General features: G+C 42.2%; 1 protein-coding gene across 3 annotated transcripts in view; it reads left to right on the top strand.

Annotated features, from left to right (window-relative positions):
• The window catches only part of ARID5B (AT-rich interaction domain 5B), a 113,387-nt gene that overhangs the window by 13,368 nt on the left and 82,669 nt on the right, over positions 1 to 17,350 (top strand). For all 3 annotated transcript variants that reach the window (XM_082054626.1, XM_082054625.1, XM_082054624.1), the window contains one exon: positions 437 to 662. In XM_082054626.1, the coding sequence (XP_081910752.1) occupies positions 437 to 662 (226 nt within the window). The remainder of the gene's footprint in view (positions 1 to 436; positions 663 to 17,350) is intronic.

Genomic DNA, 17,350 nt, shown 5'->3' with positions numbered 1-17,350 from the left:
TGAGTCAGAGTTCCAAGAATCTGAGATTTACTTAGTCCATTTATTTCAGGACTAGCTATAACCATTAGTCATCCAGCCATGAATTTTTACATTTGCAGCTAATTGCACCTAAAAAACAAACTTTCCCTCAAGGCTTTGGGTTATGCAGAATGTGATTTGGCAACCTGCATTTCAAATGCCTTTTAGGATCATTGCCCCCATCCTAGAAATTGTCTTTAGTTCTTGTGTATTTGCTTCAAGTAAACAACTAATATTTCCACTTAGGTGGCAGGAGGAATAAATTAAGTACTAGCCATTCTGCATTACAGAAAAATTAATCTGCTAACAGCAAGATAGGCTTTTCCATTAGTCTACAGTGGGGTGGTGTTTACAGGTTTATCAGTCATTGTGGAGCCTCGTGTGACGTGTCGTCTTCTCATTTTACGGCTTCTTGCAGGATGAAGTTATTGCTGTTTCAGAGAAAGTTACAGTGAAGCTCGAGGACTTGGCAAAATGGGCACAGTCCGATTTCTCCAAGTGGAAGTGTGGTTTCCGGGCTGAGCCGGTCAAACCAATGGATGTGGGGAAGAATGGGCAGAAGGAGGCCTTGACGAGATACAGACAATCCACGCTCAACAGCGGCTTGAACTTCAAAGACATTCTGAAGGAGAAGGCTGACCTTGGTGAGTATCCCTTACTTTCTGCTGGGGCAGGGGGGCTTGTGGGGGAGCAACTTTTGGAGGCAGATGAGCCTGATCCTGCCGAGCCGTCGCCAGTTCCCAAGGTATGTCTGTGCTTGGGGCAGAGGTGTGGTGATGAGCTGCCTGAGCAGGATGGGTGGTGGTGCTGGTGGTGAGCTCATCACGGCTCCTTCCAGCTTAGCGTGGGGTAATGCTGTGATACCCGTCTGCTCTGTAGACATGTCCCTGAGCACTCAGGCTCAACCCTTGAAGATGTGCGCACAAGTAATTGCCAAGGGCTCTCCCTGGGGCTCTGCAGGCTGGGGGATCAGGTCAGAGCTGTGCATGGGGAGAGGAGCCGTGATACGTCTTCCCGAGGCCTCCTCCAAGAGGCAGGGCAGAGCAGAAGCCTTTCACTTCTCACATCCCGTGTTCCAGAAGCACAGGATTGTCACCTGCTTCTGGAGCTAGTCTAGTCTCTGTGCGGTCATCTTTGTGTGGTGTTTGGTAGAGAGATGTCACTTCCTTAGCCTTCTATACGGTATCCTTGTGAGCTTTATGTTACTATACAGTGTCAGCCCCCTGTGAGCGTCCTGCTGTTCTCTCCAGACAGGGCTGTGTTTTCTTTCCCTGTCCATTTTTAGGGAGGGAAACAGTAGCTCCTCTACTTTGGATGGTTGCAGGCAGGCTTGTGGCTCTGGGGCTGCTTTGGTGCGCAGATACTCTCACCTCTCACTCCCATCCATGGTGGGAGTCCAAGGTCCAGGGGAGATGAGTCCTCTGTTAGTAAACGTGCCTGTTTGTGGTATTAGGACCTTGGATGTGTAATAGCTGTCAGAGACAGTGCTTTGAAGTGCATCCCAGGGATGTTTCTCTGTTGTACCAAGCTTTTAACAAATGTTCCAAGTTTGAAGAGTATCAACTTTAGGCCGTAATGCATGAAAAGGTAAGAAATTAAAAGCTAAGGCTGATATATGTGAGGAAATGCTTTTGTACCTACGTGAACAGGAGATGCAGCACCAAGTTCAGTTTTATAACAGCACGACTGTATTGTCATCAAAGCCAAGTTACGCTAAGCTGAAGATCTGTCTTGGAGGATTTATCTTCTGCATCTCGTTTTTCTGATCTTATCAAATGGTGAAGTGATTTTGTCAATCTCAGATTTCACCATGAGATATGTAGGTTGGAAGATTAAAGTACAGTTGGAAGTTGAGATATTTTTCATTCCATCTCTGCGAAAAAAAATAACCTGTGCAATTCTTTGTATTTTCCATTGCTTTTCTGTGTGTGTTGGGGTTTTTTTCTGGTTCATAATTACATGCCATAATTTTCTCTGCTATTGCCCCAGCATCTTCATTACGCACTACATTTATTTGCATTTGTTTGTTGTGTCAGAAGAATCTTAATGTTTTTCAGACAACTTTTGTGTGTTAATGTTTTCTTGGTTTTGTTTTTAACAAACAAACAAACCCTTGTGGTAAGTTACAAAATTGCAATTATCTGCCCTAGGAGCCAGAGAAAATGATCTATAAGCCCAAAGCTTATAGTTTCATGGTAGGCCTTTGAAAGTAGGGGTTATATTGAAAACGTTTATGGAATGCAAACTATATGGTGTAATTTTGATAACCCACATTCTGATGTTGCTCATTTTTGGTTGGTGGCTTTGGCTTTATTGTTTGGTCTTTTTTTTTCAGTAGAAAGGGGTATTTTGACTAGTGTTTGATTATAATTACTTTTTTCTTCATCATGACTGGTTGGCAGGAGAGAAACCAAAGGTTCAAGAAGACCTATAGCAGAGTTAGCTTAGTAGGCACATTGACACAGGCAACTGATCCAGCCTATGAAACACAATCAAAGACATTTCTTAAATCTAAGCATATTTTGCTTCCCAGATCTGAGAAAAACTCAGAACAGTGATCTTCATTGCTCATGAAGCAGCCCTATTTGGTTGCATCCTGCAGGCAACCCATGAGCTCTGGTGTTTGGCTGAACCACGGGATAGAGGTTTGACACCCACTGGGTGAGGAACATTTATTTTTCTCATTCTGAGAGGCTGGTCAAGGTTGACATTGCACTTTGGGAATTGCTGTCTCCCTACCTGTAGGCAAAGGCAGTAGCGTAACGTGCAGTGTCCAAGGCACAGAGATTTGAGCTGCCGTGGTGTTATCTTCTCTGCTGTCAAAATGGCAGGTTTAGCGCCTGTTGCGATGTGTGCCCACAGACCTTTTCCAATGCTCAGCATCTTGCCAACAGAGCAACGTTCAGCTGCAGTGATCAAAGATTTACTAGCAATAACTTCTGCAGTAGGTCTCCAGCACAATGGGATGAGGTAGTTTTTCTCTTAAAATAGGGTTGTAAACTGTGAGGGAGCACCGTGTGGTCACACAAAGGTATCTCAGGTGAGAGCATCAGCACAGCTCTATTAGCCAAGGCTAATGAGCCCAAATGGAGAGGTGATCTCCTGCACATCCATCTGTTCCCACCTCCACAGCACCATTCCCCTTCTGATCAGATGCTCAATTCTGTACCCATGGGGATATTCTGTGGAGGGCTGGCCCATGGGGCAGGGTGGGTGGCTGTGATGGGGTAGGTCACTTTGTACAGAGCTTAGATCTGAAGGGAACAAATCCTTTCTTGTGCTGGTCTGGCAGGCCATGCATGAGTCTGTGGTGATGCCCACATTTAACCCTGGCTATATCTGAGGAGGTTGCTGAACCAGGTGTTTGAAAAGGTCTAGATAAACAAGGTGATCTCCTGGACCGCTTTTTTCTTGGCCTGTTTCTATTACAGAAAGATCCCATAAAAGTGAGTAGATTGTGAAATTTTTCCTATTAGATATTTTTTGAACCAAGCTGTAGAAGGTAATAGGAAATGCCTAGAATATCCCTACCAAAGAGCTCAAAAAAACTCTACAAAAGAAACAAAATCGGTTTTCAGACATGGTCCAGAAGTTGGAGGAGGGCGAAACAGCCGAGATAAAATGAAAATATGGCAGATACAGAGCCACAGAAGTGGCACTGCGCAAACACCCTTAGTTAGACACGTTGCTGCTGGGAGCAGGGCAGCTTCACACAGTAACCGGGCAAAGTGGGGCCCGGTGCGAACAGCGTTTTCCCCGGACCGCACGCTCCATGGCACTCGCTCAGCCAAAACTGAGGCGACTCCTGGTTAATCCACAACCCAGAGAAACCGTGCAACTATAATTCAAAGTTGACCCTAATTCAGATTTGATAGTTCTGTCTCCTTTTTTGTTCTCTCTTTTTTTCTTTTCCTCTTTTGTTCTCTTTTTTCCCCTATTGTCTCTTTTTTCCTTTCCTCTTTTCTCTTTGCCATTCTTTTCTGCAGAAACTGGGGGGTTTTTATTTGTTTTTTTCTGTAAAATGCCATTGTTTTTACCAATAGTGAATTATGCAGAACTTTTCCTTAGGACTGTATTAAATAAAAGATCTAGCAATGGCATTTTTTTTGTGAGCTTCACGATTTCAGCCTGAAAAATGATTTTTAAGAATTATTTCTTTCTGCCTGTTGAGGTATTTATGTTATACATTTTGTCCCTTTCTACAAATATGTCAATATTGAATGCTAGCAGTTTATGTCTTAAGCCTATTTATAGCTTTCTGAATATTTCTTTCAAATGTTGAGAAAAATAAAGAACAACAATGCAGCATATAAAAATAGAGTTGCTCAGGAATGCATTATTCATAATGAACATGAGAACCTGTTTTTCCAGAAGAATTGGTCTGATTAAATCATTCACTACTAAGGCCGCAAGTTATTTATTTTTGTGTTTAGAATTATTTAGGGGATATTTCTTTGTAAAAAATGGACTTGTGTACCCATATTTGGTAAACCAGTGGCAAGTCACTAAAAGAGGAATTATTTCATTTTACAAAATTTTTAGCAACTAAGCAATGTAAATACTATTGGTTAAATATAGCAAAGTTGCATATTTGTATTCCTTGGGCTATAGTTTGAAAAAATTCAAATTATTTTATATAACACTGCTTCTTACAGACTTCCTTTAAGTGAAGTATGAAAGCTGCAGTGTAAGCTTTATTGGCCTATAAATATGTCATTATAGTTGGACTACATTTATATGCTTTGGATTGTTGTTTAAGCCAAGAAAATATGTCTCTACAGGTTGACTTTTTATTGAAACCCTTTGAGGCATACAACAGAATGTATTTTAGGCCAAGGTTATTAAAACAGCATTTTCATTTTTGCAGCAGACTCATTGTCAATTATGCTGCCACAAACTGTCTGTGGATAGGCAGTTATGAATGGTTTCATCTCTAAATGTGTCTTTAGAAAAAGAAATAAAAGATAGAGGAGTCAGAGCTGAAATTGAGAGAAGGGACTGAGGGGAAAATGACTGAATTTAGTGCTCACCGGCTCTGTTGGTTTGGGTTAGGCTGGGCTGCGGCGCTGCCCGTGTTTTGCTGAGGAATAAATGGCCCCTGTCCCTGCACCAGGGAGGTGGGAACTGCCACTGTCCTGGCCATCTGCATCCCTCGTGCTCACGGGTCTGTCATGAGAGGGCTCTGGGTTTGGTCCCAAAACCGTCATTGCCTTTTGTCTGTCCTTCAGGGGTCTTCATCACACCAGAATGTGTGATTGAGGTTGCCATGTGGTGGGCACTCCTGTTCCTGCATGGGCAGCGTTAGTCATTGGGATGAGCAAGTTCTGGTGCTCACTGAAGGGTTTTTGCTGCAGTTCTTGCTTGTTTGTTTGGATCCAGGGAGGGAGAACCCAAAGAAAATTTAGCAGTCAGTCCTGTCCCATGTCATGCCCCACAGTCTTACACTTGGGGGTGTGTATAGATATTTGTTCTCTATGAAATCCAGTAAAATCAAGTATTACTTCTAGCTGAGGTTTATATTTTAGCAGTCACGCTTTCCCAGTCCATAGGTGGTTTTCCAGCAGTTGTCTCCTGCTTTGCTTGCTTGAACCCTCTGGCAGAGCTTGCCAGCCAGGGCTGGCTGGTGCAGGACTGGCTCACCCTTTCCTTCTCTTCTTCACCAGTCTCATAATATGTACAGCTTCATCCAGGAGATCTGGGCTTCTTATTGGGCACTAGGCTGTGCCACAGCCCTTCTGATTTCACTTACTGGTGGCCTTGCAGCAGGCATGACTTCTCCAGGTGAAGATTATCAAGTCATAATGTAGTCAAGCTATAATATTATCAAAACTGATGATCTGCAGCTGTAGTGTGCTCAGACACTTGTGGTGACTTCTGAACTGGTGCCGACTCTCCTTTTTCATTGTTTGTCGCGTGCTGCTGAGGTCAGTATCTCCTGGCTTAACTTGATGCAATAATTTTCTGACCAACTAATTGTTAGCTATTCAGAGAACAGCTGCTTTGGATATTTTGTGCCTAAATCATGCCTCGAACTCTCTTCCCCTCTCCTTCTTCCCTGTTTGGCTGCACTTTTTGCTTCTTCCTTGTGCCTCCCTGTCCCCATTGCCCTAGCCGAATGCCATTTTGATCTTGATAAAGCTCCTGTAAGTGTCCCATTATCCCATTTTCCCCTCTCTGCCCTTGTGCACCGTATGTTGTTTTTTGTCTTGTGGGTCAGAGTGACCTCTCTAGCTCATTTTAACCAGTCCAATTGATACAGCTCTTCTGCCATAGATGAGGCTATATTACCTGACTTGTCTGTTGTGCTCCGTGGAGCCTGGAGGGAGGAGGATGGCTCCCTTGGGGAAAAGGACTGTGGCCTGGCGATCTCCTCTGTGCTTGCGCAGCTCCCAGCACATGTCAGCACAGAAGGAGAAGGCTGTGGAGTAACGCTGTTGGGGTTGCTCTTCAGAGCGGCTGTGGAGCAGGAAGGCTTCCCTTGGTTGTACATCTTCTTTCGGTTTAATTACCGCTTACCTTTAGTGTTAACATGTTTGGGATCAGAGGTAACCTGAGGTGCTGAGCAGACAGACTATTTCGGTTTTGTGTGAAGAGGGCAAGATAAATGTTTATTTTGATAGTTTGTAAACCAATTGGTTAAGATAACTAATGCTTGTTGGCTTCAGTTGCTGGCTGCTTTCTAAATGCTGAAAGGTGATGCTGTTAAGTGTGGTGTACCCTCAATAATCTGTGATAGTGACTTATTTTCTCCTGGAGGTGACCCTATCTCCAGTAGCACTTTGGGGCTCCCCTCCTTGGTTGCCCGTCTCTGTTGAGCCACTGCTCTCCTCTGGACGTTCCCCAGCCACCCTGGGAGGAGGTCGGTGGGGTCGTCAGGACGTTGTCTGTAGCCACCTGATCCTTCTCGAAGCCATGTATTTGCCCAAGCAATGCTGGGATTATTTAAGTGCTGTTAATTTCTTCCTTTTCTCTGGGGACAGCCTACTTCATTACAGAGGAAGCGTATGGGGGTGACAAAAACATTTTAATATGCAGCACTGGCAATAGAAGCCTTTTATTTACCACTGGATTGTGTTGAGCCTCATCTATTTGTGGCTCTTGAAAGGAGTTTTAACACCATACATCTCAGACTTCAAGTGTACCTTATTAAAGAGATAAAATTTGGATTTCTTCTCAAAGTTTGACCTGCCTTTGAGCTCTTTTAAAAGGGGGTGGTAGCATTGCCCTTGGGAATTGAGGAGGTGGGTATTTTGTTCTTTGAAATGCAGAAGATCTGCCAAGAAATGTAAACAAAATCTCACCTAACTTCTTTCTAGGTAGCCCCAAAATCACAGTGCCTGTTCCCCACCCCCACCGGTTCTTGCAGGAGGAGCAAGCTAACGGGATTATCAGAATTGTGCTGATAGCAGTTGTCACTGTGTCAGCATTTTCAATTATGTATTGGTATGACGGGGCACTTTGTCGTTGGTGTAGAACACAGCCATTTGCAATTGCAGTTCTGGTCTATTCGGAAACATCAGGGAAGGAATCACTGCTGCAAAACAAGAGAGGAGGAAGAGTTAAATTTTAGTGCCTTGTGAAGCTAGAGGGAACTGCCCCGCATTCTCCTAAAGCCCAAGTTGCAGCAGTTTGCACCATCAATAAGAGTTTTGTTGCAGCCTCTGGTTGGAACAGGAGTAGCCTACATAATTACAAAATAAGTAGATAAAAAATAAGGACCATTCACAGACAGCGTCAAAGCAGCCAGTGTGGGACAGTGTCCCTTTAAAAATGTTTGACGGCTTTTTTTATTTTTGTCTGTTTTTAGCACCGAGATTGACCTTGCCAGGCTGTGTAATAACCCACATGTGTCTGCTCTCCAGGATTTTTTCCCTTCTAGTCACTGTTGGATCTTGTGTTTAATTCTCACTGACCATGAGGTTTTGTTCCAGTAACTGGAAACGTGTGCCTCCTGGTGCAGCGCTGCTGTGCTCTGAATCTGACTTTATCTCAATGTCTGCCTTTTCTTTTGCCTTTTTTTTTTTTTTCTTTTTTTAACTATTGGGTTTAGAGGGTGCCGTTTTCCTCCCCAGCCTTCCCTCTAGTTTCCGTCCCTGCCCATATTGTTTCTGGGTCCCAGGGGGACCTGGATTGGGACGTCTATTGTTTTGTGTCCCTGTGCTTCCCTTGCCCAGCACCATGGAGGGGAGGTGATCTGCGATCTCCTCTGTGCACCATGCCTGCTGGTTAGAGGTGCTGGTCCCTCATAGATCATAGATGCCTTTTTCCTGCATTGTATCCTTTCCATGCAGCCAGCCAAAAATTGGCTGGGTACCAAGATCTGTAAACTGAGCACTTATATGACATTGTAAGGTGGGCCCTGAGGACCTTCTCTCTCCTGCCCGGCTACTTTCCTGTGCTCTAATTCCACACTGACAGAGCTAAGGACTTGGAGTCCCGTGGTCATCTTTGAGCACTCTGTTAATCAAGTTGAAGTTGTCTTCCTGCCAGCTCAGGAATCGTTCTGGCTTGTGACCTGTGCTGCTGTGCTGAGATGCTTGGGCTCTTCTGTGGGTGCTGTTGACACCATGGCCTAATCTGGGTGTCAGTTCCCTTTGGGGAATAGGGGGAAGGACCCAAGCCAGACCCAACTTACTCACCACCTCCCTTCTAAGTTGCTCTTCATTACCCCCATGCCCAGAAAGATGACTTGCCTTTTGTTTACAGGTGCACTGTGACATGCCTAGTGCTTGGGAATGGAAGGGCTAAACCTAGTACATGTATAAATTAGAGTGCAGTTTGGAGGAGTGGGTGACAGAGAAAGCGTATATCTAAAAAATGTAACAACATGAATTGTAACTTACCTGGTAGGTTTTTTATTGGAGAGCATTGTGGCATAACCTTTATTCATTTAGTAAAATCTGCACCATGTAAAATAAGTTCCTCCTTAATTTTCCTGCTAATAGTAATTTGCATGTAAAAATGAATCCTCAACACTGTAAACCTTTAGCTTGGTCTCTCTTGCTCTGTTACATTGTGAAGGACAAATAGTTAACACCATGAAGAAGCTTTTGTTAGCGGTAGATAATGTGTATTATTTTAGTAGGAGGGTATTTTAGCAGCTTGTGAAAAAGCAAAGTGAATTTTTACATGTGCACACTGCTGTATAATTGATATATCTAAAAGCTGAAATTCAAAATAAGCTTCTAGAAGAGTACACATTTGATTTTCCTAAACATTTAAATATATGTATCACACCCTCATTTAAAGATGCCAGTTAATGACTTTATGAGCATGTTGGCAGCCAGAGCATTACATGTGGTTTGAGAAATGTGTCTGGATATGCTTGGTAAGCAGTATTGTTCTGACAGTGTATTAAAGGCCATCTTCAATTTGACTGTGCTCTACTTTGTTATGCTGTGAAAGAAAAAGATAATTCAGCAGAGCATTGTGCTGTCGGCTGGAGACGCCACACTTCAGAATACAAATATTACTAAGGATAAATGAATCATTAAAAGAACAGTAGCATAAAATATCTGATGAATGAACTCCAGGAGTCTCTGCTGGAATAAATTTAGCATTCACGGACAGTACTATAATATGTGAAATAATAGTATCAGTTCTACATTCAGATGCCAAAAACATTTATGGACCCAGAATAATTGTGAATTACAAAGCTATAAATACATAGAGCGGATTTGGTGATATCATAATAAACCATGAGAAAGATGCTAGGCTGGTTTCTAATGTTACCAGAACCTTGAGATATATTTACAACCTTGTTCACACTCCTGCAGTTTTAGGGGGCAATTCTCCTCTCACAACACGTTTGTCATTCCCATTAGTGCCAAGGGGAGTTATGCATGTGTGTCATGAGCAGAATAGATCCTTACATGTTGTACAATTCCAGGATCTGCTAACAAACTGAAAATCTAATTTAAGAAAAAAGTGGGAAACCTTCCCTCTCATCCTCCTCCAAGTTCCCTCATGTCCTGTTCTGCTCCTGTGAACGAGGCAGTGAATGGAAAATAGGTAGAAGATGACAAGGTAACTGCTGTGTTCCTGAACATTTTATCCACATCTGCATCTTTTTTTTTTTTCCCACTTTTTATTACTGAGAAACAAAGCAACCCAAGCCCAGATGTTCTGGTCCCAGGTTTCTTTAAAGTGCAGGCTAATGCATTTTAAAAGCATGTTGTAAATACCCAGGGAAGGCTGGGATTGTCAGCCCGTCCACCAAAAGGAGGCTTCACTGTTGTGATACCAGATCCGTGCCTGATAAGAACAGTTAATTAGGAACTGGGGCCGAACCTGACGTGATACTCAAGAGCATGTACAGCTTTCAGCATGTCCCGTGTCACCTGTTTGTAATTAAGCCTGATGTCTCCTGCCTTCCTGAATTGGGGCAGATACTTGGTGTTGGCTCTCATATCTCAATATGAGCTGGGTTACAGCCCTGGTGCTGTGGGACCCCTTCCCCTCCGAGCATCGTCCCCCTGTCCCCAGCCAGCTCTAGGGGACAACTGGCCTCCTTCTTCTTGTAACTCATTGGCAAAATATGCATGTTCAGCGTGGTGCAGAGCAAGTCTGCTCAGTAATTCCACATTCCTTACTGTTGCAGGAGGTCCCTCCGCTGACCAAGCTGCAGTCGTTCTGCTCACCCTTCTCACAGACTGACACTCCTGGCTATACATCCACCCCTTCCAGGGCATTCATGGCATTTGTAGTGGCAAGGGTCTATGGCTTGGTTGACTTCCCTCCATGTGGTTCCTGTTTGACTCTTTGCGTCTTGGTAGACTAACCCCCTGATGATTCATGTCCTTGAGATACATCCTGGACCTTCCATCTTTGACAGCTGATGGAGCAAAGAGAAGATAATTACAGGACCAAAAAAATACCAACAGTGAAATGGTTTTCATCCAGGGAGGTCCTTGTCAGCCTTGTAGATGACTTTAGGCTGGAGCGTGTGTCAGTGATAGGTCCTTGCCCAGACAGCCACGGAGCCTGGATTTGCTTCTGTCACCCCCAGTTTATTTCATTGTCTTTCTCTCTTGGATTTGTGCACTTTTTTTTTTGCTATGGCAAGGTCATGGGATTATTGATTATTTGTTTTTAGTTAATTACTGGTGACTTTAACTTGATATTCTTGGCAATAGTTGTGTGAGCTCTCGTAAAAATCCTAGGAGACAGTCTGTAATGTAGTCTTAATGCATGTTTTTTCTCTTTAATTATGTTAAAACCACAGTCTTCACTTTTTGTTCACATTAAGTATTTCCAGATTAAAAGCTTTGTGGGTTGAAAATTAAATGATAAGGTACTATAAAAATCTGTTTCAAGAACCTCAAATGTTTCAGCTTCATCTTTATTTTTAGTTTCCTTACTCCCTGAACGACCCTTACTTGGGACAGTCACTGTACACCTCTAGTTTTGTTGCACAGAGAAAATAGCTGAAAAAGTCCTTTTATACTTGTGGTTTTAATCCTCTGTTCAGATACATAATAGTGTGGCCCCATAAGTTCTGTGGTGCAGTAAAAAAAAACCAAAACAAAACAAGAAAAAACACCAACCCAAATAATTTTGGCAGTTCAAATGCAGAAACTAAAAATAATTTAATCTGCAGTGTGAACATAGTTTCATATTTATACTAGCATCTGGCCTCAGGAATTGAATACTCCATTCTTTAAATAGCTTCACTCTGGCTCTTGAATGCTTTTTGACTAGAACATTACCCTACAGTCATACACCTTGTTTACATATTTCTGTTAAAAGGCAAAAGAACTTACAGTACTTCAAAACATCGGTACAAGCTCCCTCCTCCCCTCTTGCCTTGGAAAAGGAAAGTTAAAAAGAAATAAAATGAAAGAGTGGTCTGAAAGTGCGTTTTAAATTTAGTTCTCTCAGTTTGCTGCTGGGTACATATTTTACTGTCGTTTGTATAAAAAACTGAAAGAAAAATTTTCCAAAGAAACTGTGTGCCATTCCAGATGCCCAACAGTAGTCAAACACAAATTTATGTGCACTTTGTTTGTATGTTTGTTTTTAATCTGGCAAATGTCTTTGTCTTTAAAAACACTTCGCCTAGTGGCAGTGGATCATTTTTGTTACCCATATGGTAGAAATAAGGAGTAGGTCCCTGCAAAGGAAAAGAAAATCAGAATAATGTAATAAAAAGCTAAACACTATAAATGGGTGGCTAATGATTAGCTTCTTGCAATCTTTAGGGACAAAGTATCTTTTTATAGTTTTATGTTCCTTGCCCAGCCCGACTTCAGGAGGAATTGCATTTTTAGAATTATATATTTGAAACTTCAGCTAAGCTTTACAAATTTAGTAGACCCCTATTTAGTGTCTGTTGGTGATTGTAAGTCCAGCCTAATATTCTTACTGCTATTTTTTCATTCACATGTCTTGAGGTGAACCTGGGAGCAGAAGAGAAAATATCCCATTTTTAAACCTTAATCCAGAATCCATTTGTATGAGTCACTAAAACAAAATCATAGTGGTTTGGCTAAAAAAGGCTTCATGTCCGAAGGGAACGTTCCTTAACATGCTGGCGCGTTTCCCACAATGATTCTTGAATGTGTTTTATGTTGGTTTTGTGCTATTGTAAACCATCAAAGGTTAGATCTTGCAGTTTTTTCGGGGGGAGGCTCCTGGTATTTCGGGGGACGGGTCAGGTGAATTGCTGGAGACAGCAATAAAGGCTGCTTCTCTCTCTTGACACTGTTTTGTTTGGTGAGTGTGGTTTGGGCTTTTTGTTAGCTTTCCCTGTAGGGAAGGTTGTTGCTCACTTTGTTTTTTAGACCTGGGCCCTCTGACTTGCATATAATGAATGTGAATAAACTAGGATTTAGCCTTTGGTGATTTCAGATACCATGTGATTTCGGGGCACGAAACATGTGATTTATTGGGTAAAGCCTATTTAATATCTTAAAAGCATGGAGTAGGAGATCAGATGTGAGCATAGCAGCCTTAAAACATATTCCCTGACAACATACTTGAGAACATTTAGGTCTATATGAAATTTACAGGAAATGAGGCCAATTTTGTCCCTGCTATTTTGATGGCAGGGTGTGCAGGAGAGAGCGTGGACAGGAATTCATGTGTTTGATAACATGAGCCCAGCATATTTGCACAAATGGAATAGAAGCGGTTTTTGCCTTCTGCAGCAGAAACGATTGGTAATTTTGCTACCTTGTTGAGAGACTCTTAACTGATCGGACATACTGACAAATCCGTACGAGTTAATATGAAAAGTGATTCCCTCATCTTTGGCGGGTAATGTAGGGCGCTTGCACAAAGCTGTACCTCTTTGCCACCTCTGTAGGCTTGGAGTAGCACAGGCAGTTGAATCTTAATGGGCAGAGTAGAAGAAAGGCTGTGATTCTGTATTAGACCATTTTTCCCTCATCAACTTGTAGACAAAGTCTATATAGCAGTAAGAAGAGATTTATGGACCTTTTACTGGGAACATACTTGTTGAGCGTTGCTTCCAGAACAAGAGACCCTCATGAACAGTGCAGCAGCAGCTGCCAGAATTACCTGTAATGATTTCTGATCGTGCTAATGATTGACCATTGTCTTCTGCTGCACAAATTAAATTTTCTTTTTTTCCCAGGAATGTTGGGCTACTTAATGCATGGGTGGTTTTCTTAAGTAAGCACTTCACTTTCTACTTTTTAGGAAAACAATGCAATTAAAGTTATTATTTGAAGAGGAAGATCATGACAACAGTGCTTGGAAATGTTATTGTCCACGTTCTGAAAATGTTTTGATTGCGTTTGTTTAAAAATATTGCTTGTACCTCACTGAGCATGTGGCAAATTTCTTACTTAAAATCGTGTAGCATCTCTTAGGCAGCAGGTATTTTTAGTGGGACATGTAACGAAGGTTTTGCAAATGTTTGGTTGGGCAAGTAGAAACTTGGAAAATAGTCTGTGATTCGGTTTTCTCTTGTCTTTACAGTGGTTTTGTCACTTCTGTTTCTTATGGTCATAGTATCTCCAGCTGGAGCACAAGCTCTCAGGAAACAGAAGTCCTTGGGCCCAGTCCCACAACGTCCTGAGGGGCGCAGATGGTGTAAGGAATGCTCTGAGCTCATTGTGCTTGACAAGGTGCCTCACAGTGGCACGCACTGGCTCGAGTAAGAAAAGATCTGTTGTTTGTCCTTCCCCTACTAATCCTGACTTTTTCCGTTGGTATCATCCCTCCCTGTTTTTCAAAGCCCTCTAATACCACAGGCTTGAATTGCAGGGAAGCTGTGGTGCCATCAAGCTTCTCCTGGTGCTTGTGCAGGAGCCTGTGGGCGAGGAACAAAATGCTTTGCATCTCTCAGAAATTCCCGTCTCACATTGTGCATAAATGCACCCTGCAATTTATTGAGGTGCTATGAACACAGTGGTTGCTGTGCAATAAGTTACTATTCGTTTGCATATTCAGGTCTTCACGGGCATTGCAGGAATTAGTGCATCAGTTGCGTACTGAGGAGAGTTACTAGACTGGCGTGAAGTGTTATAGGTCATTAAACCAACAACTCCACCTTCATTTCATTGAAGGTACCTACAAATCCCATCCGTTTTCCTCTGTACAGCTGGTTGACCCAAGGATCTGTTTGGAAGATCAGGCTGCTAGCTTAGGCAAGTTAGATGGCCTTAAGCAGTGGTGAACTAGTTTTATAGTGCTACCAGCCTATTCTGTTTCCAGAAAGTGAAAGTTTGAAGTAGGTCCCGAATCTGGTTTCTCACATGCGAGATCGTTTTGCTACCCGTGACCTAGAAACCAACAATGAGTGTTTAAATTACAGAAAGAAGAAAATTCTGAATTGACTCTAAGGTGAATGGAAGTTGGATAATTCCCTGAGCTTCAAGTGGGAAAAGAAGAAAAGATCACCGAGTTCTAAAACAGACTTCAATATAGACAAAGAAAATGTTATTTTAGTATAGATTAAACTCATGACTAAGATATAGAGGGATTATTGTGTCTGTTTCAGATGTAATTTCATGCCCGAGAATTTACATTGAAGGCAAACTGGTCTGGATCACATTAGCAAGGGCCCTGTTTTGCTGTCAGTTTAATTAAATGGAAACTGCTGGCAAGGAGACCCGAAGAGGTTTATAGAAGCAATACTATTTTGTGTGTTGGAGCAGGAAACTGTTAGGTCTTCCAGTTTGAAAGGGACACAGAAATGAAACCTGTGATTCATTCTTGTTTACAAACTCCTGGCTAGTATACAATGACCTTAGTGATAAATTAACTGCAATTACTTGTTATATATAGTGGGCTTTACAATAGCTGCAGACTTCGGAGTTATGAAAACCATGACCTTTGACAGGGAGGTTGGAACATGAGGTTTTTCCAAACAGTGCCTAGATCTTCTAAAGTATTCATGTTTCCTTCCCTGTTTCATGTGAGTAGATTGACAAGATGTGCGGTGGGTGTTTGCTCGCCGCAAGATTGTTGTCAGGCAGAAACCCCCCAAAACAAAAAAGCCCACCCTTCGGGAACATTGATTTATCTGTTAACTGTGCCTGGCAAGCTGCCTTTTGGCTTTGATTTCAGAGAGAAACATATTTGGTTACTTTAATAGGCAAAAGCACTGAACCTGACTTGTAGGGGAAAAAATTGTTTTCTTTCCCTTTTTCAGTTCTGTTTATCATATCCTGACATTCTGTATCGTAATTGTGCAACAGTTCCAAGTTGGAGTAAGGAGAAGGAGAACTGGATCTCAGGCTCCATCAGCCTCATTATTTGAGAGCCAGCTTTTCTGGGTGACTCAGTGGAACTGAGCATGAATGTTTATGCTGGTTAATAGCCACCCTGTGACACCAACCCTGATGATATCAAATGCTATTTTGTTCTTGAGAATTGTTCACATTACCTATTTATATCACCTCTTTTTATTTATACTTGGTTACACTTGGAATTTTTTGCTGAGCTTGACTTGACTTGCCTCTCCCCCCTCAGATCTGTTTGTTCCCCCTTTTTTGCTTATTTAGATATATTGAAAGAGAAGGGGGTTTTCTTCCTTATTCTTTGAGGAAATTCAAGTCTCACCTATTTTCATCTACTTCTCCATTTTATGGTGTCAGAGTGTGTGAGAGTAAAAGTTGAGAATTTGAGAAAGTAAGGGCTTTAATCACGTTACAGTAATTGTATCCTTTATTGTGTATGTATATACATGTAGTTATCCATGATGAAACTGCAAGTGTGCATATATATATATATGTGTGTGTGTGTGTGTTTATACAGAACTGTGTGTTGCTGAGCTCTGATAGCCATAAAGCGCTTGACCAAAAGAGTATCTTTATGAAAGACTTAACATTTTTTACGTAAGTAGCAAAAGCAATAAAATACATTGTTTGAGACCTACAAAGATCAAAAGTAGGGAGAAAAAAGAGTTGTTGGTTTTTTTTTTTTTTAACTGTAATAGAAGCAAGAAAAACAACAAGAAGGTTCTTGGAGATCTCTGTCCCTCTGAATGCAATGTTGTTTTTTTCAGTGAAGCTGTAGGAGGAATCCGTGTTTTATTATTAACTTCAGTCATGCTGTAGCCCAGTGCCTCTGGTAAGCACGAAGCTCCGCATGGCTGGGAGGTTGGTGGAGATGAGATTGGGAGAACGGTTGCGTAACCACAGGTGAGGAGAGGGAAGAAATGCCTCAGCCACCTTCAGTGCTTCTGCCTCTTACAGTGACACAGTGCAGTCCGTCTGTCCATCCCGAAGCACTCCCCAGTGTTCTCATACGCTGGGCACGTTCAAGCAGCTGCAAGGGCTTGGGTCCCTTTGTCCCTTCCAGCCTTGGCTCCCTGTTACGCTGGTGTCAATGGCTGTGATGCAGACGCATCCGTCATACTGTGGAGCTGCAGGATTCCTCAGTGCAACTCTGCCGATTGTGTTGGAAAGCTGTAAGGAAGCAAAATCTTTCTGGAGGACGTGCCTTTCCAGGCAACCTAGGAAGGACTTTCCCAGTTGTAGTGGTGGTGAGACTCAAAGCTGGTAAAAACTTTCAGTCTCTAGAAAGTAAAATGAGGTTGTTTACCAGCTAGTTTATTTTTTCTTTTCCTGCTCTGCTTCGTGACAGAACTTTAAATCATAACGTTGATTTATGATTACAGGTATTTTAAAGCTGTAGTATGCTGTAACAAAGCAATGCCAGCTTATTGTTTCTGGCCCTATCCAATTATACAATTGAGTTTAGGCATGTAATAATGTTATAACAGAAATATCCATCACTATAAATTGAATTTCATGAAGTACAATGCAAGAATATTTATAGCTTGATTCTCAGAGCCACTTTTGGGTCAGAATATGCCTCCTTGGCATGGCCTTTAAAAACAGGAGAAAATCTGAAACTT

Source organism: Streptopelia decaocto (genome assembly GCF_964273445.1).
Source record: "Streptopelia decaocto genome assembly, chromosome: 5".
NCBI lineage: Eukaryota > Metazoa > Chordata > Aves > Columbiformes > Columbidae > Streptopelia > Streptopelia decaocto.
This window is presented reverse-complemented; position numbering and strand designations above follow the sequence as displayed.